The sequence below is a fragment of the Platichthys flesus genome, chromosome 4 (assembly GCF_949316205.1).
Source record: "Platichthys flesus chromosome 4, fPlaFle2.1, whole genome shotgun sequence".
Classification (NCBI taxonomy): Eukaryota; Metazoa; Chordata; class Actinopteri; order Pleuronectiformes; family Pleuronectidae; genus Platichthys; species Platichthys flesus.
Window position 1 is genome coordinate 22,136,720 of NC_084948.1, and position 25,425 is coordinate 22,162,144.

At 40.5% G+C, this 25,425-nt stretch overlaps 2 protein-coding genes across 3 annotated transcripts; both read left to right on the top strand.

Annotated features, from left to right (window-relative positions):
- The first annotated feature begins 263 nt into the window (after positions 1–263).
- On the top strand, positions 264–13,326 carry LOC133951893 (integrin-linked protein kinase). Of its 2 annotated transcripts, none has more exons than XM_062386138.1 (13): positions 264–402; positions 1,838–2,074; positions 7,407–7,572; positions 8,722–8,817; positions 8,930–9,026; positions 9,136–9,219; positions 9,330–9,415; positions 9,521–9,630; positions 9,843–9,970; positions 10,139–10,260; positions 10,410–10,509; positions 11,524–11,654; positions 11,781–13,326. In XM_062386138.1, exons 2-13 carry the CDS (start codon positions 1,986–1,988, stop codon positions 11,928–11,930), a joined length of 1,359 nt encoding a protein of 452 aa, XP_062242122.1. In that variant the 5' UTR covers positions 264–402; positions 1,838–1,985; the 3' UTR covers positions 11,931–13,326. The 2 variants fall into 2 exon arrangements, with proteins under 2 accessions (XP_062242122.1, XP_062242123.1); XM_062386139.1 differs by having other exon boundaries at positions 299–402; positions 1,961–2,074.
- Positions 13,327–14,594: 1,268 nt separating this feature from the next.
- On the top strand, positions 14,595–24,630 carry apbb1 (amyloid beta (A4) precursor protein-binding, family B, member 1 (Fe65)). The gene is made up of 14 exons (XM_062385867.1): positions 14,595–14,751; positions 15,364–16,028; positions 17,799–18,004; positions 18,088–18,147; positions 18,326–18,405; positions 18,507–18,573; positions 19,119–19,265; positions 19,638–19,765; positions 20,570–20,684; positions 20,807–20,891; positions 20,973–21,053; positions 21,186–21,301; positions 21,641–21,817; positions 21,999–24,630. Exons 2-14 carry the CDS (start codon positions 15,386–15,388, stop codon positions 22,152–22,154), a joined length of 2,061 nt encoding a protein of 686 aa, XP_062241851.1. The 5' UTR covers positions 14,595–14,751; positions 15,364–15,385; the 3' UTR covers positions 22,155–24,630.
- Positions 24,631–25,425: the final 795 nt, after the last annotated feature.

The window sequence follows — 25,425 nt, forward strand, 5'->3', positions numbered from 1 at the left end:
GTTGTTTTTAATTGAATTGAATTTCTGGTTAAATCTAATAAACCTTTATAAACAAATAGTGAAAACAGTGCAAGGGTAAAACTTTATTTTTTCCTTTCTCTTTCTTTATCCCAAGCAAATTAATTAATATTTAGTATTTGAATTTGATTGTTTACATTATTGTTTCTGGTTAAATCTAGTTCGCCCTATTTAAAAAAAAGATTAAATAAACATGACCTGAGGGTGTGAATACTTTGAAAGCCTCCTGCAGTTCTGCGGGCCGCCTGTAGAGGGCGGGGACGTACGGTACGTTGGCAGTTGAGGGTGTGGACGTCGTCGCCCACAGTCACTTGTGGAGATAACGTAACGCTGCTAATAACTTCTGTTCTGGCCGCGTTTCACTGAACCAGACGAACACACCCGGTAGGTTTAACTTTTTTATTCCATTAATGTTCCACTTTCACCTGCTTCCACTTCACCAACCAGCACCGGAAGAACCATTCTCCCTCATTCTGCGTCAAGTGAGACACAGACTCTGTCCGGGGCGTCAGTTTGGGTTGTTAGCTTGTTAGCAAAACGAAAACCTGCCTGTGGCTCCTTTAGTCAACCACAGGAAGCTGCTTCATGTGTGGAGACATTACAGTTCAATCTATTTCCTCTACTCATCTAGTTAAAGCCCGTGTGAGGTGTTGCTCTGGAGCTGGAGAGAGCACCAGGGCAGCTCAAGGGGCTGCTCCTCTGAGTTAGCCCCGGATAGCAGGGCAGCTAGCCGGGGCTGCTGCTGCTGCTGGTGACTTGGACCGATGAGCTCATTCCTGCGAGTCCAGGGCTGTTGCAGTGTTTATGTTGACTGCTTGAAGAATGAATGGAGATCAGGCTCCTTCTGTGGAAACTATGGATGTATGATGAGTTGGCCTGCAGCTGGAGTTTACTACTATAGCTGCTATGCACATTTGTAACATGACATCTTGTCTTATTTCATTATTAAACATCTGTAATGTGTCTGCTCACTCAAAGGTGTTGTAATTCAAACTGTATAAACTTGTTCAATTCTGTTGCCTGAAGTTATGTCTTGCACTTGTGATTTTCATACAGCCAACTAATATATTCATTACAGTTCATATACTGTGTGACATTTGAATTATGAGTGTATGTTTTTCACTGTGTTCTCTCTATATCTGCTGTCTTTATTTAGGTAGTTTATTTACACCTTGATGGTCAAATCTCTTTCTTCAATAAGGGTCAAAACAAGTCAGAATAGACTTATTGAAATGTCTATAAACTCAGGGTGAGGTCTTTTATTTTGTCCGTCCAGTAGTTAAAATACCCAATTTTGCTCAGTCAAGTGTCACAGAAGACAGTGGAAGGCTGTAGCTGAAGCTGAACAAGATGTTTTATATGTTTTACTTATTTCTTACATAATGTATGGATTGCTTAAGAAAACGTACAGATACGTATTCTAATGATAAAACGTCTGATTAATCAAATAATTGTTTCGGCCCTAGTGTAGATTGTAAGGAATCATAGAAATTGTCATAACACTAGAGAAAAACCCACTGGTAAAACTGGTGTACTGTGTGACAGTCATGGCCAAGTGTTGTGAGTCACAATGCTGTAACCTGCATACCCACCCAGTATGACTGTGGTGGATAAGATTTCTCAATACGTGGTTTCTTGGTTGCTTGATTTTATTCTATTAGTTCGTTCAAGAGGATTAAATGTGAGAGGATATACGCAGATTGGCTACAGCCTAAAGAGTCAAAACCAGTTATCTCTTTCAGTGTGGCTGATTAGTGGACCTGGTCTCAGAAACGTGTTTTAACAGCAGCTTCCCTGTTTGTGTCCCCTTTTTGTTCAGGGTTGTTGAAGAGCAGTTGAGTAATTGACCGTGTCCCTCGCTGTCCTATATGAGGGACTGATGCTGACCAGGACTCTCCTGAACCCTTTGGGCCGCCTCTCTCAACTGTTTACTTCGTCTTAGGAGAAGGAAGAACACCCCGGCCAAAATGGATGACATCTTCACGCAGTGCAGGGAAGGCAATGCCGTCGCAGTTCGATTATGGTTGGACAATACGGAGAACGACCTCAACCAAGGGTGAGTCGAGGTTCATTCGTTTATCTGGTTTCTTGACACTGGGATGTAAATAGTACCCAGAATTTGCAATTCAATTGTATGCAGGGGGTAATCCAATAAATATATGTAATGAAGAATTTGCAATGCCAATATAGCACACAGTTCCTCTAAGATTAACTTGTTTCAAGGAGGGTCTTGTCATCATTAAGGATTTGTTTAAAAGTATTGCTTATGGCCTTATTGATTTAATATCCACTTTAACAAACTTTCTATACAGATCAAGTAATCTGGATGATTTTCTGACATGCCCCAACATGACTTTGTGATGATGGATAACGTGAACTTCAACAGCATCAGCTTTACTACATTGCCACTGCTTCCTTTTTAAATGTAGCACTGTGCAGGGGGAGAGCGCGCCTTTTCACTACCCAATTCGATTTTGGCCTGGGAGTGAACCCATTTCCGTGTGGACCCGTGTTTATGCCACCGGAACAATTCAAAAGCGTGATGTTGAACAGGAAACATGCAGTGATGGTAGAGTTAGTCACGCTTGGTGTTGTTGTGGCAAGTTCAGGCTCCACAGAAGCAGATAAAAGACTGGACGTCTGTGGGTATTTGTGTAAGAAGAAGTTGCTGAGATTACGACAGGCTTCTATAAGATATGACAAGTTCACCTCACAAACTATTTGTATGATAGTTTCAGATAACCAGTTAGTCCTGAGATTTTTTGTATCCTCAGTTGACTCTGCAAGAAACAAAGCTTGACAGAGCCCGTCGCCGGTCGAGTTCTGGTGACCACCCAGAAAGCATGTTGGTATTTGTTTTCAAAGCAAGCAAAGATGGAAGTAATGAATCTAATTCTTCCTGTCAGCCGTGTTGTGTTGAGTTCTTCTTGTTATCTTTACTTTTTTGGAAAAATATCTATCAAACAATTATAATATGAAGCTTGCAAGTACTAACTCAGTGTTGTGAGACTGCATGATTACATTAGGCCAGGGTGGGTGCATGCATCCTCACATGTGACTCTCCCATTAGCTGATTACATGTCAAGTTCCCTTTTCGGGATGATATATCTCAGCCAGTGGGTGGAACAGAATTATTCTAGACTTTTAATTTCCCTGCAGATCCCCTTTCTGGATTTAGGAAACTCACTTTATTCTAGTATATCAGACCCCCTTGAATCATTTCTGTACTGCTGGCTGGGTGACAGTGTGTTTACACTGATGTTACTCCCAGACAAAGTGTGGTAGTGGAATGCTGCATCTCCTTACAAGGAGTAACACACATGCCTTAAGGGAACCATTTACCACCTTCCAAAACTGAGAGACAAGGGGGAGGAGATTATTGTAGTGGGCTGGAGTGGAACAGTATGTGTGTGTGTTTTGGGGGGGGGGGGGGATAGAGATATTTCTTTTCTAAAGAGGAATGCACAGTAAGCCAAAGCACATCACCTCCCCTCCTCCACTGATGTCTTTCTGGTATTTTTCTCCCAGAGGTATTAGATAGCTCCGCTCATTTCCTTTCCAACGTTTCCTCAAGGTTTTCAAAGACTTAATTGCAAAGTTTAATATCCTCCCAAATGTTTACAGTGCAGTTATCGAACCCGGTCTTCTCTGAATATAAATGTCTCAAGCTCAAGTGGAAATATTGTCTGCACTTCAGCCTCTGAGATGAATCACTATAATGCATTTAATTCATATATTTAAGTTTTTAAACTTGATCAGACCAAAACCATTCCCCGGAGCTATAAAACATTGGGAATAAAAAATACACACAAACGATTAATTGAGGAAATAGTTGGTATATTTATTAATGATGAAAATAATTGTTTGTGCAGCTCTTTTTGGTTGAAAACAGAGTTTATTGCATTTCGTGATAGTGATGGCTATCTGTGTTGAGCCTCAGCAACATGTATGTTAAAAAAATCCCTGCACATGTGTGAGTCATAATTTAAGCCAACTACACTTCCCTTTCTGCAGCTATGTTGGTTCATGAGTCAAAGATTCAGGTTTAGTACATGTTTTAATAGTAAATATTACTCTACATCACACTAGAACCGCAACCATATTTTATCTTTTGTCTTACATTATAATTAAAAAAGATATTTTGTGATTTTGAACTATTGGGTCAACATTAGATGATGATAATTTCATGTCGTCCAAGAACCGTACACATTTAAGAGCATGCAACTACTGTCCTCTCAAGTGTAGTGTAGTTATTGTCTATAGTCTTCTACAGTACTGGCAGTGGTCAACATAAATATTGGTAGTGATTAGTCAGCTGCTGTCTGATCTTCTTATTTACAGTATTGATCCATGATTGTAGAGCAGCTCCATCGACTTAATGAGAGAGAAAAAAATCGTACAGTAGTAAAGATGTTGTTCCATCAACCATTTCAATTTCATCAAAAGTGACTTCTCACATACAAAGTCTGAGGGAACTGGTTTATTGTATTTCAGTGATGTTTATGTGAATTAATCTTCCCTCAGCTTTAACCTGTTATATGACCTGGTGGGGATGTTGGGCCTGAGACATACAGGGTGCAGACAGGGGCGCTTCCTCTCACTTTTCCGTCTGCTTAACTGAGGTCTGCTGGCAGGTGGAAATGCCTGAAATAAATTACCACAGCCAGAGCGGAGGGGGTGAGCAGAAGAAAACCCTGACACTCAATTGCCTTTGGGTTGTGTGGATGAAGCCAGCTTAAAGGGAAAATCTATCCTATAAAAAGGGTCCCTGAATAGAAATGCACATAGAAACCAGAGGGCCGAGCCTCACTTGCTGTCGCCACAAAAGCCCATTTCAACAGTTTAAAGTGGACCGGTGCTGCCTGGTTCAGCAAATAATCATCAGTCAATTAGACAATGAAATTAATCAGATGATGTAAAATTACAGGCTAAGATAACATGTTTGCTGTTGTAACTGAATATTGAATAAAGTGGCGTACTCTGACGATTACTGTAATCAGTTTTGTGCTGTGACAGTGAAGTGCTTCTGAAAAACCAGTGAGCAAAATGTAATTAAATTTGGCTCGTGTTATTTTGCAGAACACTAGACTGCTTTAATCTAAATTATCCTGCCACCGTTTCATAATAACCCAGAGAAAAACTATTTACGCTTCTCGTAATTATACAAAAGATCTCAAATTTGGTGTTTTATCTATGCTCTCTCCCTTTCACTCTTTTTCTCTCACTCCCAAACACAATGAACATATCTGTTATAGTTGGACTGGCCATCGTTGGTACTGGGAGAAATCCCACTGCAGCTGTTGTACTTCCTAAAATCCATGAAGTGTTTTACAATCATTGAAAGGCAGGCAGGACTTGGTATTGCAAATTAGCTCTGTGTGTTCCCACACTGTCCATGCAGTTCTCACAGGGCAGTGGATCACCGGCCCTGCAGTTTACTTGCCGTTTTAGCTGTTCATGAGTATCTGCTGCAGGACTGGGCTCACGAAGATCATACAGATGAGTGAGATGATATTTACGTTCACATGTGCAATCTTACTCCTAAAGAACACAGCCTTTAAGTTATTCATAAATCCACTTCCCCCCCTGAACACATCTAAGCGAGCCTGTGGGGAGTTTTTGTCTCATAAGCGTTAGCTAATTAGTTTTTAGGATTTGTCCTTTTGGTCTGACAGGAAATTGCCCTGGGAACAGATGTGGTGTGCCTGCAGTGGGTCACTGAGATGCACAAATAGCTGTGTGTTGTGGGACTGAGGGTCTCTGTGGGGCTCTTGATGCTGTTTAGAGTCGAGCTCTGCAGGATGTGTGAATACAAGCCAGTGAATTGATGGTTGGGGATCAGAGGGTTCAAATTCCTGCAGATTCATAATACTCCCTCAGTTCACAGATTGCATTATTATGCTGTCTGCCCACTCATATTTTCAGAAAAACAAAAAGGGTTGTGCACTGTCTTTGCCGAAAGAATGAAGGGCCCGTACAATAGTTAAGTGGAGTATATCACCAGTCCAGTCCAACTGTTTTATTGATACAGAGAGGGACTTAGAGGATAGGGTTGAATGTGAAGACAGGGGGGGCAGAGACTCTACAGAGGAAGAAAACCTTGTATCAGAGGAAAAGGTGACCACAGCCACGGAGAGAGGGCAGAGAAATGACACACAATCACACACGGCAGCAGTCAGACTGTTTGCATGTGCAGCACAGCTGAAGGAGGTCTCACTGGCCTTTATAAGGACCATAGCTAACGCTCGGCCTACTGTTCTTTCCTCATTGACACTGTCACTCATCTCTTGCTGAGTCATTATCACTCTGTCTTGATCTCGTTTTCTCTGAAGAGTCGCACCATTCGTCACTCTGTCATGTAGTGAAGGCCACTGTCCTACATGTTTCATTGCTTGTGTCACTGAGACAAAGAGGAATGATGAGTGCCAGCAGCCTGTTAGCTGCTGTTTCAGATGAGCCATACTAACTTCCTTTTTAGAGTGAGAAAATTACAGAAGTACCAAGGAAATTCTTCTTTACCCATGCCCATAGCTCAGTATAGAATCGACACATCGTTGATTTTTTTGATAAATGCAAAAGTTCTATTGTTAACTGCAATATTGTCAAAATATTCGGAACGCCTCTCTGTCCAACATGACAGACTTTAACAGCATGCTACTTTAAGTGATAAAAAGTAAAATAAAATAAAACTGACTGGTAAGAGTTACTGCACATCTGCTCTAGTAGATTGTTTTGCATTGGTTTTAGATAGTTATACCATATTGCTGTTGCAAGTCTTATCAATTGAGGTATTCTTTAAAGCTTGCAGTTGTATACTCTGCATTTGGGCCAAAACAAAACAGCTAATTGAGGTAATAAGTACAGTTAGGACAACTTCACACTACATTCAAATACTCAGGACTAGTCAATTGACTTGTCTGTACTCTTAAGGCCTATAGGAATCGTCAGCTGATGTAATTCCAGAGCTGATATATTCTCCGGCTCTTTAAACCTTCTGGTAACACTCATTCACTGGCTCTCCGAAGCAACGGATGATCTACAAAGCAGGCAAGGATGTAAAATGAATACAGCTTCCTGCATAAAGTTTCCTCTTTCTAAAATGTCATAATGTAATCGCAGTTAAGGGGAACTGTGAAAAACCAGGAAGACCATTTTCAGATAAAACCGCACGTCCGCTGGGCAGAAATGAAAAGCAACCCCACACAGGAGTGATGGTGCACATGAATACACTTCATGTGTATAACTGAGGGGCTGAAGTTTTTGATATACTCCCTTAAGTCGTACTTTGTTACTTTTTCTGTCCGTTTGTTTGGGAGTTATTATAATTCCTTGCTGTGCTGAAGGTTTTTGTGTATCCTGTGCTCAAGATGAATGCTCCTCTCTTATAGAGATGACCACGGCTTCAGCCCTCTCCACTGGGCCTGTAGGGAAGGACGCTCCAGTGTGGTGGACATGCTTATCATGAGAGGAGCTCGCATTAACGTCATGAACCGTGGAGATGACACACCTCTTCATCTTGCCGCCAGCCATGGGCATCAAGACATTGTTGGAAAGGTGAGGCTTGTGTAAACCCTAAGGCACAAAGTTGTATTCTTCTTTTTACTGATGATAACACAGTATAAGCTACAACTTAGCCAGTAGAACCTGACCTAACATTCTATCTATGGTTTATTTTTCGAATATTTTCTATATTTAGGGTTTTGAAATCTTCACTAATCCCCTAGGTTTTCAGATTTCACTTGAATATGTCTCTTTCAGTTTGCCTGATAAATACAGGATATTATGAATCCTAATCCAATGTCATCTGAGCAGTGATTACACAAACAAAGGTCTTGTCTGTTCTTGCAGTTCTACCATCAGCATTTTTGATTTAAAGGTAGGGCCGACTAGTTCTTGTCGTGGAAAAGTGTTAATGGCTGCAACTACGATTCTAAAATCAACAGAACTACTGCATTAGGTTTTCAGTCTATAATCTACTGCCCTTGTTTTATAGGAGAACAAGAGATATATGATTTTTCTAGGATATTCTAAACAGAGAATGGTACAATTGCATCACCTTCAGGGTGAATTCTTTTTTCATTTTGACCCATTGAAGTTAGATCAATCAAATGTTTTAAGCACAATCTGCACACAATCAGTAGCTGCAGTACATGGAGCTGTGTCCCTGTGTCTGCACAAGCTCCCCTCCAGCAAAAAGAAAATACTCACCTGCTCTCCTTTGTGTTTTTTAAGATACATCTTTATTTAATGGTTTGTTATCCACTGGTTTAATTTTGGAGAAGCAACATAAAGTTTGTCATGTGACACGCATGTGCTATGTAGTTGTCAATTTTATGAAGTAGAGAGTTTTAAGCAGTTGTAGTTAGTAAAATTGAGAAACAAACTGTGATCTGTTAATAATTGACTTTAAAGGAATTAATTTTTGTCAATGAAAGGAAGATAAAGACGATCTGTACGTGAGTTCTTGACACAGCACTGTTACCACGATGTGAGGATTCTGCTGCAGTGTCTGATTTAGAATAGCTGCCAGGCAGCTATTGAGTTTAATATTAGTCGTGTCTCAATACCTCTGGTATGTGTCCACAGGCAAGATAAACCTCCAGGATTTTTCTTGGCAGCATTAACTCTCATCTCTGTATACAGCCCAAACAAGATCTGACCGGCCTTGTTTTGCAAATAATCATTGGATTTTCTTTCTTTTAGCTGATCCAGTGCAAAGCAGACACAAATGCAGCCAATGAGCATGGGAACACACCAATGCATTATGCCTGCTTCTGGGGCCAAGACAAAGTGGCTGAGGTTAGTGCACCCCCTAGTGGTGTGTCAAAAGAGGCATTCTTCTTCATCTGTCAATTCCCATCATGATAACCATTAACAAATGTCACTGAAACCACTCTTCCCTCCTTCCCAGGACCTGGTGGCTAATGGGGCACAAGTGAGCATCTGTAACAAATATGGGGAAACTCCCCTGGACAAAGGCAAACCTCACCTACGTGAACTCCTAAGAGGTATCCCAACTACACATGACAGCAATAAATTCCATGAGTTTCAGTACCAGCAATCCATGGTTCTGTTTGATGGCTATGTGTTGACTTTTAAATTTTTTTCATCAACCAGAAAAGGCTGAGAAATTGGGACAGAACATGGTTAAAATTCCTTTCAAGGACACATTCTGGAAAGGCACCACCAGAACACGACCCCGTGAGTCTTGGTTTTTCTGTCAACATGGTGGTGTACCAAGCTTCACATACAAAGTGGAGTCTGGATCCGAACTCCAACTTATGATACGTGTCTCCATCTTGTGTTTTAAGGCAATGGCACTTTAAACAAACATGCAGGTGTCGACTTCAAACAGCTTCATCTCGTTGCTAAACTAAATGAGAACCAATCAGGAGAGGTACTATATTCTTGTTTTCAGGGTTCTATTGTACTGAATATTCATGCAGAACTGCTGACTATCACATGTCATTCACCCCCCTTTTTCTTTATCTCTTGTCTAAAGTTGTGGCAGGGACGCTGGCAGGGGAACGAAATTGTTGTTAAGGTGCTAAAAGTGCGTGACTGGACCACGAGGAAAAGCCGAGACTTTAATGAGGAGTATCCCAAACTCAGGTTATTATTGAATCCTGTTTTATTACAACCTCTATGTTCTGTGCTTCTGTTGTTTTCACTCATTTGTTTGTTTGCATTGTGCTGAACCAAAATGTATTTTTATTTATTTTGGGTGTCGCATCTCACACAAGTCGTCTGTTTATGTCAAATCCTGTGTGGATTTGTCTGTCTGTCTGTCTCTCCTGTGTCCGTCCCTCTGGGTTCCATCCCAGGATATTTTCCCACCCGAATGTCCTACCCATGGTGGGAGCATGTCAGTCTCCTCCCGCCCCTCACCCCATCATCATCACACACTTGATGCCTTTTGGCTCCCTCTACAACGTGCTGCATGAAGGCACCAGTGAGTACTATGTTTCTGTGGTTTGTTGGGATTTGTGATTAATTGCATTTAGATATTTGTCATTAAGTTGCCATCTCTTTCTGCAAAGCAGGACATTTGACTGTTAAACTGTTATGTGGTGAAAGCTCCAAGTGGCTGAAGCCTTTTATTATTTCCTCCTACCATCAGACTTTGTGGTGGACCAGACGCAGGCAGTGAAGTTTGCTCTGGACATTGCTTGTGGAATGGGCTTCCTACACACACTCGACCCCATGATCCCTCGCCACTTTCTCAACAGCAAAAGTGTTATGGTAAGAGGAAGTTGTGGTTTTTTGCCCCAGAATTCATACAGTTGTTGTACAGTTGTTGTAAGAGACTTATAATAAGAATGTGTATTGCCTCAGAAAATGTCTGTTACACTTAAAAGTGACATCTCACTTGGTGTTCCTTGTTTCCACAGATAGATGAAGACATGACAGCCAGGATCAGCATGGCAGACGTCAAGTTCTCCTTCCAGTGTCCTGGCAGGATGTACTCGCCTGCATGGGTAGCCCCTGAGGGTAGGCATCACTCATACAGCACAGATCTAAAGTGACAGCAGAAGCCACACAAGCTCGCGCTTGAATGATGGATGCAGGCTTCTCTCAACTGTCTCTGAGCCAAATGTGATCTTCAGCAGATTTCCCCTGGAGATACAGTGAAATTCAAGCAAGATGGAAACATAAACTGGTTATGAAATGAGAAAATAACCAGGGAGTTTTTGTTGCAGGGAGTTTTTAATTTTACAGAAGAGTGCGTGGCTCATGATGGTTGTTGCTAGACTGAATATAAGAGAGATGTGGCCTTCAGTTGCCATAGAAACAGCCTCCATACTGTAGGTATAGTGGGTAGTGAACTGTGAAATTGAGAGCACAGTGTTGCTGGTGATAAGGTACAAATATATATCAATTTAGATAGGGTAAAATTCCAAACTCATCTTTATAACTTTTACAATTTATAATGTAACAGATGGAAAGACAAGTAAATTATTACGTTCTTCAATTAAATAATACATGCAGTGAATTTTAATCCTCAATATAATGGATAATCTCATCAAAGCTACATGTCCATCATGATTTATGTATGAATTTATTTCTGTTAAATGCAAATTGGAAATGATGAAACTTGGTTGCTAGAATGGCACTCATTCTAGCATAGATCCCAACAGTCCCCTTAAATTCAACCAAGCCACTGCATATTGCACAGTCTTACCAGTCCCCTAAATTCTGTCAGGTTTTTTTCCTTAAGATCCATGAATTATTCCCTCTGAAATCAATGAAAATATGAAAAATGCATTGTCAAAAGAAGATTTGTTCAGATCTGGGGCCAAATTACAAACAGACTGGGTTTAAACATAACCTCCTTGGCAGAAGTAATAATAAAATATCACTTTAATATAGAACTAGTTAATAGTTTGTATTTTTCCACCTCCAATGCGCACACTTGAAGGTGTTGACTTAACACCCGGCTGTGCACACAGTCTGTTGTGAGTTTGCTTCATGTAACTTTAACTTGTTTCTGTTTGTGGTTCCCAGCCCTGCAGAAGAAACCAGAAGATATCAACCGCCGGTCAGCAGACATGTGGAGCTTTGCTATCCTGCTGTGGGAGCTGGTGACCAGAGAGGTTCCCTATGCGGACCTGTCCAACATGGAAATAGGCATGAAGGTTGGTTAAACTGTGGCTCATTAGATAAAGAGTAGACTGAATAAAGTGAACTATTATTAATACGTTTAATTCACTATCTGTCTACAAATGTAACTTTATCTAATGTCTGTCTGTTTGGGCCTTCAGGTTTCCTTGGAGGGTTTGAGGCCGACTATCCCCCCCGGCATCTCACCACACATTTGCAAGCTCATGAAGATCTGCATGAATGAAGACCCAGCTAAGAGGCCTAAGTTTGACATGATTGTGCCAATTCTGGAAAAAATGCAGGACAAGTAAAAAAAAATCTCACCTGCCATCCTGTACCGAAGCGATGAATTACTGGATATCTTTCTCCAGATATCCCTCAAGATGTGGTGGTGTGGTGCTTACCAGTATTGCCTTAAACTCTTTTGTCTAATGTTGCATTCAACACCCCTGTAGCTTCTGAGATGAATCCAGCAGCATCACTACTTTTATATTGTTTTTGTTCTCTTTTTTTTCCAATGAGGCATCAATTTTTTATTAGTATTCTCATCTTTGTCACTGATCTGCTGAAACTGTATTCACAGGAGCTTGATATTGCCTGTTCATCTTTTAAACTGTAATCATGTGGACTGAGTACAATCTTATTTAAGGGACTGAATAACCTGTGGAAGTCAGCATGAAAGTTTGCTGCATTGCCTCAGTGAATTTCAGGCCTTATTTTTATCTGGACTTTTACAAAGTCACCCCCTCCAGTAACTGCTCCTTTTATAATAAAAGTAAAGAAATAACACATTAACCCAAAGCTTGTCTTGTTGGAAAAGTTTGTTGTGTTGGCAACAAACTACCGTTTATGCACCTGGAGCGAGCATGTCAGATGTCTGAAACCAATTTATAAAAAAATGTATATGAACTAGTGAGTGTTGCCCATGAGAGTGCAAACAAAAGCAGGATTGTGTCATTAAGCTTGGCTGTGCAGTGATATGTTGAGCTTAGGCTGTCTTGAGCATTGGTCGCTGACTGTATCCAGTACAAAACTGCCTATACAGTCCTTTGTTAAGTTTTAATTTCAGTAAAGTAAAAAGTCAGAATCTATTATTGCAGTCATGGCTGGTTTTCTGTTGATAAGTGTAATTAACTAGATTACTCAAACATTCTTCTGTAATCTAGCTGAAACTGTTAAACTCTGTTTTAATATGATTTGAAGATGCTAGCTGTACTAGCAAAATAGTTACATCTGCCTGTTTCATGATGTCCTGAAGTGTTTGTACTTCACTTAAGACTTATTTTTATGTTGAATAAGTGTACTATCATGATTAAATACTGCAACGACTGTAAATTACCCATGGATGTCTTTGGTACAGATTGAATATGTTTCGATGTCAAGAATGGGATATGCCTGTCCTCCAACTATTGCGGCTCCATCAGTTGCTGCTGCCAACAGGAGGTGACATTATGGGTCTGATATTAACATCTTTCAAACTGCTCTGTTGTCTTCTCACTTGTTTATTATGTTGGGCCTTTATAGTACTTCTGAATTTATATCAATCTCATTTGGGTTGTCTCTTCTACCTGTATTGTTTCTGTGCCTCCACCAGCTTGCTCGTTTGTGCCGAATGTCAGCAGTTGAAGCCAAAATCAAAAATGACTTATACAAATGTATGTATTTATATATAAGTATATTAAAAAGGAAAAGTATGGGAAACTTGAATGTGTGGATTTTTAGTGGAAGCATTAAAGAAGAAACATCACTATCATATCAACTGGTGATAATTTAGCTTAGTATTGAAGTGGGCTAAAGTGACCTGCTTTCAGTGGTGACTGTTAAATTACCAACAGAATGAATGTTTTAATGAGAAATACGAAATATATTTGCCAGCTGAAATTTGTGATCATGAATCCAGGACTAATGCCAATTTAGAACAATAAGATTGTATGGCCTTGATTTCCTAATGGGGGTGACAGTCTGATTAAAATCAAGAAAAGTAATTTAATTTGAAGAAAATGTTTTCAGTCCATTTTCATTATTAAAATACAGAAAACGTGTTGAGTGAAGTTAATAACTGACTTTTATTATTACCTCTAAAACAAATGCCATTTGAAGAAAGTGAAGAGAAAAAATATCCCTTTTATCAGTAAGGTTTAATTTAAACCACCATGATTAGTGCCAATGGGTTATTTATCTTACATTAGTTTTGCTTTCATAATTAACTCATAAGGGTGTCTTAGGTTTCTTAAAGGTTCAGTGTGTAGAAGTTAGTGACATCTAGTGGTGGAGTTGAATGTTGCAGCTGAACACCCCTCACCTCTCCCTCCAGTTGAGAGAGAACCTGTGGTAGCCTTCAGTTGTCATAAAAACTCAAAAGATGTTTGATTTGTCCAGTTTGGGCTACTGTAAAAAAAACAAAAAAACATGGTTGCCTCCATAGAGAGGACTCACTCCTGATGTTAATATAAAGTATTTAAATATGAATGGACCATTCTAGGGTGAAGAAAACAAAAATGTATACAATTTAGATGAAACACACTAGTGGAAACACCACTAGGGTTATTTTAAATTAAATTTCTTCCAATAATTCCCTTTCACCTAAATCTTACACACTGGACATTTACTTTTTTTATGCTGTAACAACTCAAATTTAAGATACTATTTAACTCCAATTGTTGGGAAAAAATTGTTTTTATTTAACGAATGTCACACTTGTCAAATTGAAACTAATGATCTCATGAACGTTTGATGAATAATTTAGTTATGAGCCATTTACAAGTTTATCATAAGAAACCTATATAAAGTGGTGCAGTGGTTGCAGGGTGATTTAACGCATGGCCATTTTCATCCTGACAAAATGCAGCCCTGGATCAATAATATTATTAAACTCTAAAGAAGTGCACTTTATTTTATTTGTTATATTTTATTTATTATCTCCGCCTTCCTTTTCTTCGTTGCCTTGGTGAGTGGCAGCCGCTGCGGGCTCGGTCCGTGACGTGGATCGGTGACGCACGTTCGTCCTCCATCAGCAGCCGAGCCCACGGACAGAAAACACCCCGAACTCAGCCCCTACACGGTTCGTGGGAAATATGTAGGTAGCCCGCACGGGTCCGCACAGTTCGACATCGGGAGGTTTTAGTGCAGCTGGTAAGTCGCATGTTATCAACACACGCTCCGTGAATCACAGTCGCCGCACTCGCTTGTGGAGCTACACCGTTAGCCTAGCCAAGATGACGGCCGCGGTGATGGCGGACGCTGCCCGTTATTTTCCAGCTGCTGCGCTGGCATCTGATTCACAGCATGTCAGCGTGTAGTTTGTCTTCAGAGACGGGTTTTTATTTAGCCGACTGGATATAAAATGGCAGGGCCAGCTAACTGTTAGCTCAGTGGCTAAAGAGAAAAATGTCGTGATGGCTAATGGAAAGTGAAGCTATTTGAAGTGCGTTTTGTGTTCGTATGAAAAATCCAACAGTCGGTGTAACAGCGGTGATAGGTAACCAGGAATCGTCTCGTGTCAAACTGACTTCGGTCGCTAGGTTGTTGGTGCTGCTTGCGGTCATCTTAATGTGTATATTTAACATTCATTTGTGATTGCTACTCAGCTAACAGCTACCAATACAATCTGAATATAATCATAACATCACCGTGGTTCGTTTTCACAAGCCGCGGTGAGAAACTCTGCTGAATATCTATTATTTATTGCTAGCCTGCTAGCTTGTCTGCTAACGGTAATACTAACAAGTCTCTCCCTCTCACCAGAGCACCTACATGGAAAGTTACCATGGGCGGCCATGATGATGAAGAGATGCCATATGTTGTGAACAAGCAAAAGCAAGACGAGGAGCTGAAGAACAAGCTGAATGACAGCAGCCACTGGTGCGACCAGGATTCCACCGGAAACAACGCCAAATGGGTGAAGGAAGGCCGGAACCAGCTGCGGAAGGTGGCCGAGAACCATCTGGACCAGGACCACAACTGCAACATCAGCCAGAATGGGAACAAGGAAGATTTCCCTCACCAGAATACCTCTCAGGAAGAACAGCAGGAAAACGAGGAGCAGAATAAATCTCCAAAAATCACAATGACCCCTGGTCTCAGTCAGGAGGAGTCCAAGATCATCCTCAATGAGCCGCTACTCATCGACACTCTGGAGTCCACAGAGGAGAAAGACAAGGAGAGGGAAGAGGACGGTAAAGACAAAGACAACAATTCAGAGGAAGATGATGAGACATCAGTCGATACCAGTGGAGAGACAGTGGCAGAGGATCAGAGTGATGCAGAGTCTCAGAAGGAGGGCGGCGTTGTGGGGAGAAACGCCTGCCTCCTCTTCTCCAACATGAACGGGACACCGAGTGATGAAGAGACCAGCTGGCCCGCACTGTCTCAGGATAACACGGCTGACAGCACTCCCAATGGCAACAGAGGTAAACACCACATGGAGTTGATGATATGGTGTTACACCACTTTCCAAAACACAATGACAGGTTTTGAGAAAAGAAGTTTTCTGTTCATACAAAAGGAAATTTCCCTTATTCGCAGGAAATAACAACATAACAGATTATAATATTTGATAAGTGTACCACTGATTCTACCTTGTAACAGACCATGTCAAAGAATTGCAGTTGTAGAGAAGGGAGGAAATTTAACAATGACTTTAGGTCTTATTTTCTTAGTTTCTATTTTGAGAAGGAATAAGTGGTTGGGGGTGAGGGTAGAGGTTGGGAATGGGTAAGAGACATGAGGGAGAGAAGGGAACGTTAAAGGGGAGAGGGTGGGACATACGAGTGAGGTGGCAAGGTGGAGAGGTGAAGGGATTGGAAAGGGAGCTACTGTTGCTCGACCTGAGCTGAAAAACCAGCAGCCTTCCTCAAAGTGTTGGCAACATGTTGCAGATCCAATGATCCTCTTGTCTAGTTGTTTCTCGTCCTCGTTTAGTTCCTTCTCCTCCTCCATTTGTTTAATTTCCTTCTCCAGTTCTTTCTTGTGCATATCTAGTTGTTTTTTGTTCTCATTTAGTTCCTTCTCCTTCTCCTCCTCCATTTTTTTCCTTTCCTCTTCCAGTTTTTTCTTTTCATCATCTAGTTGTTTCTTGTTCTTCTTTAGGTCTTTTCCTCCTTCTCCATTTGTTTCCTTTCCTTCTCCAGTTCTTTCTTTTCCTTAACTAGTTGTTTCTTGGTCTCATTAAGTTCCTTCTCCTCCTACTCGAGCAGTTATTCTCCATCTCTTTTAAATTCATAGCCCACATCTGTTCTTGCTTTTCGAGGTCGGCTTTGGTGTCCTCTCCAATGCTGATGAATCCTTCCAGAAATTCCCTCTCTGATTTAACATTAGAGTAAATGGAGAGTTCCCTGCTACTCCTTCGGCTTTAGAGCTAATAGGTCGGATAGATTTCACAGTTACATTTCTAGGAAGAGCAGGAATCGTCTTTAAGTATAAGCTTAGGTAAACCTACATTGTGCTGTGGTTGTCCAACAAAGGTGTTCTACAATTATATACAGTGGTTGGAATACACAATTAGTATATACAATGTGATTTTGGAGAGAAACAACCAAAAGTGTGTGGGACACTGTGTTTAACATCTGCCTAAAAGGTTCTGACTTTCATTTGACTGAAATGTTTGTGTCAGTGAACTGTGGTGTGGTTCTCGGGTGTTAATGAGGCTTCAGAGGTCATCAGGATTAACCACAGCATGTGGACCTGCTGCTATTCCTGAACAGCATTGATTTATGTGATTGCCCAATGAACATGTACACCCTTGTGCACACCGGAGGGATAGGAGAGGGCAGGTGGTATGCCTAGTTCTACCTGTCATGGATAGTCGGAACTGTAAGGATGTTTTTTGAATGTTCACAACGTGGAAAGATTTCTCCTTGTGCTGCCGAAGGCCAGTCCAACTGTGACAAACTGGTCGATGTTTGACAGTTCGAAGCAGAAGGCCGCCCACATTGAACCTGCTTCTGCTGGAGGTTTCTTCCAGTTCAGTTAATTTGAAAGTTTTTACCTCTGCAGTCCCCAAAGTGTGAGTCCTGGGAACTGTTGGGTTTCTATATAATTGTTAAGGTCTCAGCTTTACTATTTAAAATACCTTGAGATTATGCATGTTATGACTTGGCAGTTTACAAATAAGACAGTATTTTACCACTTATTTAACATTTTCCCTTTCCTGTGCTTCTCTTTTGCTTCCTGCCTTTAAGATTCCTTTTGGGACTCTAGTGCTTTTGAGACAGACACAGACCTGCCCTCAGGATGGATGAGAGTGCGAGATACATCGGGCACTTACTACTGGCACATCCCCACAGGCACCACCCAGTGGGAGCCTCCTTCACCCCTGGGTAAAGTTGGTGATTCCATGATGTCATCCACAATGTCACTGGAGACTACTCCCTGTGAGGAGCCTGAGGTGAGGTCCAACACTCCTTTAACTTGGCCGGAGACACAGACATGTGAAGCTTGAGGTAATATTAACTTTGTTATATTTTGCAGGAATCATGGGCTCAACTCTCCAGCACAGATGAAGGAGCGGGTGATGCAGAATTGTGGAAGGTACATCTTGGAAAACATTACATTTACTCCAGACCTATTATTAAGTATTGGTTTATATTGTCATATTTTTGTGTCAACAAAAGTATTTGTATTCTTTGTATCTTTACATCTTGTAGCTGGAATATGCTTAGCAAAGTTGAAATTTTTAATTGTCTGTTTTTCCCATCTGTAACTTCAGGAGGAGGGCGAAGTTGCATCTGATCAAAGTCTGAAGGAGTTTGAAGGGGCAACTCTACGCTATGCATCCATCAATCTCAAGTATGTGCCATGAAAGCAGTTTAATTTATTAGTAGGTGGTATTTAGCATCCTGTGCTTTTCTGATTCTCCTTCTCTTGGACTCTTTTCTTTGTTATTTTAGCTACAACTGCTCCCAGTCTGAGGAAGATGAGAAGCTCGCTCCACTCTCCACCGACATAGAAACTAAGGTAAATCAGTGTTTGATGTTGGATTCCCTGAACTAGATGACAGTAAACATTGTCTCATAACCAGATTTAGTTTCAGTTATACTTCTGCTGCTGTTTATCTCAACCACAAATCTAGCATCAGGTCTGGAATTTGTCTTCACAGTGCTGTGCTATGGCTCAAATGAAATGGAGGAACTTCTAAACAGAAGTTTACAAGTAGAATTTAAACAATAAGCTTGTTTTGAGTATTGTAGATATAAATGCTACTTTGGTTGCTTTTGTGTGTGATGGGAAAATAGATAATTATATTACAATGCAATAGCAGTTGGTATGTATAGTTTCTAGGGAGGCCAAGTATTTTTTTCACTGCCTGTTTCAGATGAGCCATTTTTCATTATTATTATCATCAACATTATTGCTTTATTCAATTCAACTTAAGACATCAAGGTCCACATCTATCTATATTGTTCCAGTGTTTCCAGAAACAAGATTTTGATTGCTATATACTTCAGTTTCCTTGCACCTTCCTGTTTTGTACTAATATCTTGTGTATTTGCACTTTTCAGTGTTTTGCGGTGCGTTCGCTGGGCTGGGTGGAGATGTCTGAGGAGGACATGGCACCGGGCAAGAGTAGTGTGGCTGTCAACAACTGCATCAGGCAGCTGTCTTATCACAAACACAACCTTCATGACACTGCTGGTATCTGGGGAGAGGTGAGAGGATTTTACAGTCTCGTTTGAACAGCCTGCTGTAATGTAGATGTGTTAGAAATACAATTTACTTGTTTAACACATGATTAGTGGAACAATGGCTGCGCCCATCTTTCTGAGGGTTGTTGCTTATTGTCTGATATTGCCATCTAGCATTTAAGTATTCAATTTAAGAATTTCTGATCCAGTTACTTAAGCCAACTCTTTGTATATTTAAATGTTAAGACTACTAGATATCTATCAAAATTGAATCAAAATATTAAAAATAGTGAGTACTAATGCCTTTAAATAAAAGCAGCCCACAGATCAGATTAGTGGTGGGTGAAATATCATGAAGCTAGGCTGCTCGTAATGAGAGTGTGTGTGTTGTGACAGGGTAAGGACATGTTGATGGTGCTGGAGAACGACACCATGAACTTGATCGACCCACTGGGACAGACTCTGCTTCATGCTCAGCCGATCGGCAGCATCCGTGTCTGGGGTGTGGGCAGAGACAACGGCAGGTCAGTAACCATTCTATTCATTGTAGGGCCCAAGCAAATGTACAGTACAGTTTAATTACAGAACTTTAAAAAACTACCTCATGCTTAAAGATGACTCATTCATCATTGATTAGTTGTATTTCAGTTTAACAAAAAACAATGCTGTGAATGTTGGATATGGATGTAATATGTTTTACATGCCAACGTTAGAATTTGCTTGAAAAAAAAGAGGTTGTTAGATTCTCTCACATAATTGATGTACTTCGTCTCAAACTCTCTCTGACTTTAACGGCAACTGACAGGATCTTTCTTATAATTTTTGCATTAAGATACATTTTTACCTTTTTAATTTAAATGAAACTTGCTTCATATTCTCCCTGATGGTGTGTGAGGACACAACTTTTTGTCATTATTGTGAATTGAATGCCTTTTAAACGGCTGAGCCTGCATTTAGATTCACATTTAACATAATGTACGCACTCCTGTTGTCACGACTCAGTGTCATATCCTATACTCTCTTTATTGCACTCTGCTTCCCTCTGCTGGACGGTTATAAGCATTACACACAAAAATAACATCCTGATTTGTACTTTGGTCTAATGATCATGTTTTTTCTTTCATGCTGCGTTTTCCATCTCGAAAAAAGGGAAAGGTATACTTCACTGACTTCTGTCTGTTTTTCAAATTGTCTTGTGAGGTTCTTTCTTGCCACAGTGTATGTGTCTATGTTTTATGTGCATGTAAAGGCTAGATTTGTATAGCTCACACATTTATGCTGTGTTAATAATTCAATATGTGAATGTGACCTTTTGCATCCACCTGCAGGGATTTTGCTTATGTGGCCCGGGACAACTTGACCCAAGTTCTGAAGTGTCATGTCTTCCGCTGTGACTCACCCGCCAAGAACATCGCCACCAGTCTGCATGAGATGTGCTCAAAGGTCAGCCGCTGCTGCATCTGATTTAAGTTTCATGATTAAGTCAATACAGTGGCTTCGCTCATGATCAGCTATGGATTTCTTACATGGACTTCATGTGTTTTCATCCCTTAATTAAACTTTAGATAATGTTGGAGAGAAAGGCAACGAGGCCAGGAGTGAGCAGACTCAACTCTGACCCAGATAAACCCATGGTTTTCCCAGTTGAAGGTAAAGTGTCTCAACTTTGAAAGTGGTACAAATTCAAAAGTGTGACAACAGATCACTTAATGCTTCCTCCTTTCTCAACAGAGTTTCCGGTTCCAAAAAATGAACTCTTCCAGCGCTTCCATGTTTATTATCTTGGTTGTGAGAATGTGGCGAAGCCAGTCGGTAAGAAAACACTATCAAACATGTAATGTTTTGTGTTAATTCTTCAGCTGCTTGGAAATGTTGAGAATATTTTGTCTTCATGATTATGTGAGCTGGAGTAACGCAATGTATTGTGTGTCTTTTCTTTCTCAGGTGTGGAAATAATCAATGACGCGATAGAGGCGGCAATGCATGGCAAAGATAAAAATGATTGGACTCCTGTCTCTGTGGATGTTGCCCCAGCCACACTCACAATACTTTCAAAACAGGTAATGGATTAAAAACTCAAAACGAGGAGTCTGATTGTTTATATCAGGGACTAAAATGTAATTTATTATGTACCTCAACACAGATGTGGTCATGGAAAAGGGCTTCAATGTAAAATGTTGTCATCACCTCCCTTCACTCAGTTTGATTCAACATGCTCCTTTTTTCTTGTCTAACTCATAACTTCTCAAACCACAAATGTGACATTAAGACAGACATTTTTTTAGTTTTAGTAAATGCTTTGTTTTATCGGCTTTTGTTGAATGTCTGTCGTTGCCATTATTGTCTCTCAAAGTGTTTTAAGTACGCTCTTAAGGTATTTTACTTTGTCATTTATCCAGAATGACGAGGTTCTGTCAGAGAACCGGGTGCGTTTCCTGTCTTTCATGGGAGTTGGGAAGGACGTCCACTCTTTTGCTTTCATCATGGCCGAGGGTCCACGAGATTTTAACTGTCACATGTTTTGGTGCGAGCCCAACGCTGCCAGTCTGAGTGAGGCTGTCCAGGCTGCGTGCATGGTGAGTTGTAAACAGATACACATGAGATGGAGAGATGAGATGAAGAGATGCTCCACTGTTTGTTCTTTCTCAAAGTCAAATGTGAATCACAGTTGTTTACATGTTTACTCCAGTGTTTAGTCTGGTGTCTGGAATACCCTGTTTATACTTTGTGTGTGTGTGTGTGTTCCTCTTTTCAAAGCTTCGCTACCAGAAGTGTTTGGATGCACGTCCGCCCAGCCTCGCCTCCTGCCTGCCCACTCCTCCGGCTGACTCTGTGGCTCGACGTGTCAAGAAAGGAGTGCAGAGTCTGCTGGGCAGCTTTAAGAGCTACAGGTCAGGCTCTCAATCCCCCTGAGTCGGAGTGAAGACGATGCAAGCTCCATTACACACAGGGTCCATCACCACAACCCCCTCTCACTCTCACATCTCCTCCGCTCATCCTTCCGCCTTACAACCGCTGCACTCGTCTAGTCAGTAGTCTAGTCTGTGGAAGTAGTTTCTGGGGGGAAATGTGTGTCTGAAAAGATTGCATCTATTTTAAATCTTAAGTTTAAACATCAATTTTATACTCATCTCCAAACAGATGAACTCCTGGTATCATTTTCTTTCTTTGCTGGGATTCTTTCTGTGAGTCTTAACTATTTTTGTGTTTTAACAGAAACAATGCTATGAATGTTGAATATGGATGTAACGTGTTTTACATGCCGACGCTAGAATTTGATTGGAAAAGAGGTCGTTAGATTCTCTCACAGAATTTGTCTCCTTCCCCTTTTCTCCTCAGTGCAATTCTCATCTCTAACACTCCTCTTTTTCTACTGTCTAAAGAAGGTACTGTAACGCAGTCAGATGGTGTCGAGCATCTTAATATTGATAAAACATCTCTCCACCACCTTTTGCTTGTAAGAAATGCGCTGTAGGCGTCTCGGCAGTGTGCCACGTAGTTAAATGTCCCTGACCATCCCAAACAATGTATTTTAGTCTTCCAAAGAACTGTATGGTCATTTGTCACATAGTGAGCAACCACTGATTCGAGTGTAGTGTGTTCCTCATACATTCTGCATGAACATTTGCAAGTTCAGTGCTTGTGTGCAATAATCAGGTGTTCCTGTATGGTGTGGTGATGCGGTGGCTGCCGTGTGATTATCTGTTCACATTCATGAGAGGCTGAATAGATGGAGTGTGATGGAACATCAGAGCCATGTTGAAAATCATTATCCGGTGATAGAAATAATAGTAATAAGAAACACAAACTCTGGGTTTTCACACAGCCGCCAACAAACCACTGAATAGTACTGTAGTAACTCACCACAAGCTGCATGTATGGATAGCTTAGATTACTCGCTGCTTGCAGCGGTTTAGTGCTTAAGACCCATTAATGTATCCTGTAAATTCTTTCTGTGTTCCTGTACGGTTAAGAGGAGGCTGGAGTCGATGTGTTGTTTTCGTGTTACATAGGCATGTCACTCTAGTTAGTATCAGTGTATATCATAAGCTAGCAGTAGAGAGGTAGACTCCCTATCCGTTCCCACAGACTGAAAAGATGAGAGCAGGTCCATGTTTGTATTTACACTTTGTGTATATGGGAAACCCAGAGATCACGTCTCCAGTGGGTCACGTTTTATTTTCCCCATGGTCCCATTTTCACGCGCGTGGGCCCCAGCCCCTCATTTAATGTATTTTTTTATTATTTCCACACACTACGATGATTTTCACATTAGCCTGTTAGATTTAATTTTTTATAAAGAACACACTAATTAGCTAAGATGTATTTTATCTTTGTGTCTGTCAGTGATCAATACTACTGTATGTAGCACAATAGTAATAGTCATAGTAAAGATGCAGTTAGTAAGACTTCTCATTGGAAATATTGACCTGATTGGCCTCATTGTCTCAAACAATGGGAGATAACTTCCAAACAGAAACTAACCAACAAACATAAGTCTACGAGTTAAATAAATGAAACGTCTTTATGAATTAAAAATAAAATTTTAGAATAAATTAATGCCTTCATTAAATTACAACAAAAAACTGCATGTATAGACATGGATAACAAATACATCTTTGTATTTTAACACTAAAAGCATAACTTCTAAGAAACAGTAAGATTCTAATATAATTATAATATGACCAATATATCGTGCTGAAGTGAGTTTTTATTTTTATTTTAAGTTTATTTTTTAATTCATTTGTCTCACCTGTTATATAGATGATTGTTTTTTTAACATTATCTAGAACTTTTGTTTTTCAAAATGATTATTACTGATTGTAAAGTGTCCTAAAAAGTTAAACTGAAAACTTAACTGTGTTCGATACTGACGTGTAAAGTCTGTAGACAAAATCTGTCTTTAAAAGTATAAATGGTAAATGGCGCTTAGAGGATTGTGCTGACACAAAGATTTCCAAATATAAACCTGTCAGGGACTCTGCTCTGTTATTGTCTGACCTCGTCGCCCAGTTTTAAAAAGCAGAGCGATGCTTCGTGACGACTGACCTCAAACGCTCAGTCAAAATGTCCTGTCATTGTTTTTCAGATTTCCAAGTTATCTCAAAAAAACTCTTACCAACTGCTTCTTTATGTGTGTAAGATATAACACTAAATGAAAACTACATTGACTCGTGTATAACTGCCTTGTCACTCATGTGTCACTCGGAATTATTGTGCTTTTACTCCTTCAAAGTTTTGCTGTGTCCAGTCAGTGGGAACACTGAAGCCAGATGAGTTCAAAAAACATTAGCAGATTAATTTATTTCTGTTCATGTAAATTAGGTGTATAAAAATTGTATGTATATAAAAGTCACTGCACAATAAATGTGAACATATCATAACTGTTCATCTCGTGGTTGTGTCATATCTTGGCAGTTTTTTTCAGGTTGCTCAGGTGAAGCCAAGTGGCTCTGAAGAGATTGCTTTCCAAAGGGCAGGTCTGAAGCTGTCTCCTCTGGTTTGTGGTTGTCGAAGCACAGCCCTCTGTTTTATTCTTTATTTTTTTTTTCATTTTCTACCAATGGCTTTATCTGTCGTTCCCAGCTTTTCCATTAAAATGTAAAAGAAGCCACATGCACAACCTGTCTGGCTCTTTTGCATATGCATTTAACTTGCTGACACCGGTTTTACCATATGTATTGACAGACCAGCGGCACAATGCGTGAACAAAAAAATGCAAAAACACCCCCCCCTCCCTCTCCTCCCCCGAAGTAATCTGTTCACTTCATATCGGCAGCGCTGCCCCCACCTGGCGAGTTCAAAGGATGGGTAGGCCTGGTTATTGTTATCCTAAGAGATGGCTTCGGAGATGAAAGGTTCACATCAAGTGGAACATACCAAAGCCACAGACTGGTAATAATGGGCTCCACCGTCTCCACATGAATATTGGGAATGCCACGCCAGCAGGGAACCCCCCCCCCCCCTCGGACAGATCAAGTCTCCAGCTTCCTTTTTGAAGGAATGAGAACGGGGACCCCCATTGGTAGGTGACTTGTTTGGCTTCTGTTTGTATAGATTAAACAAATCACACAGTCACACTCTGTCCTGTTGCATCATGTATTTGACTTACAACAGGTGTATTTTTTTTTTTTTATTACAGATATCTCCGCTTCTTTAATACCATGGAAATATTGCTGTGATT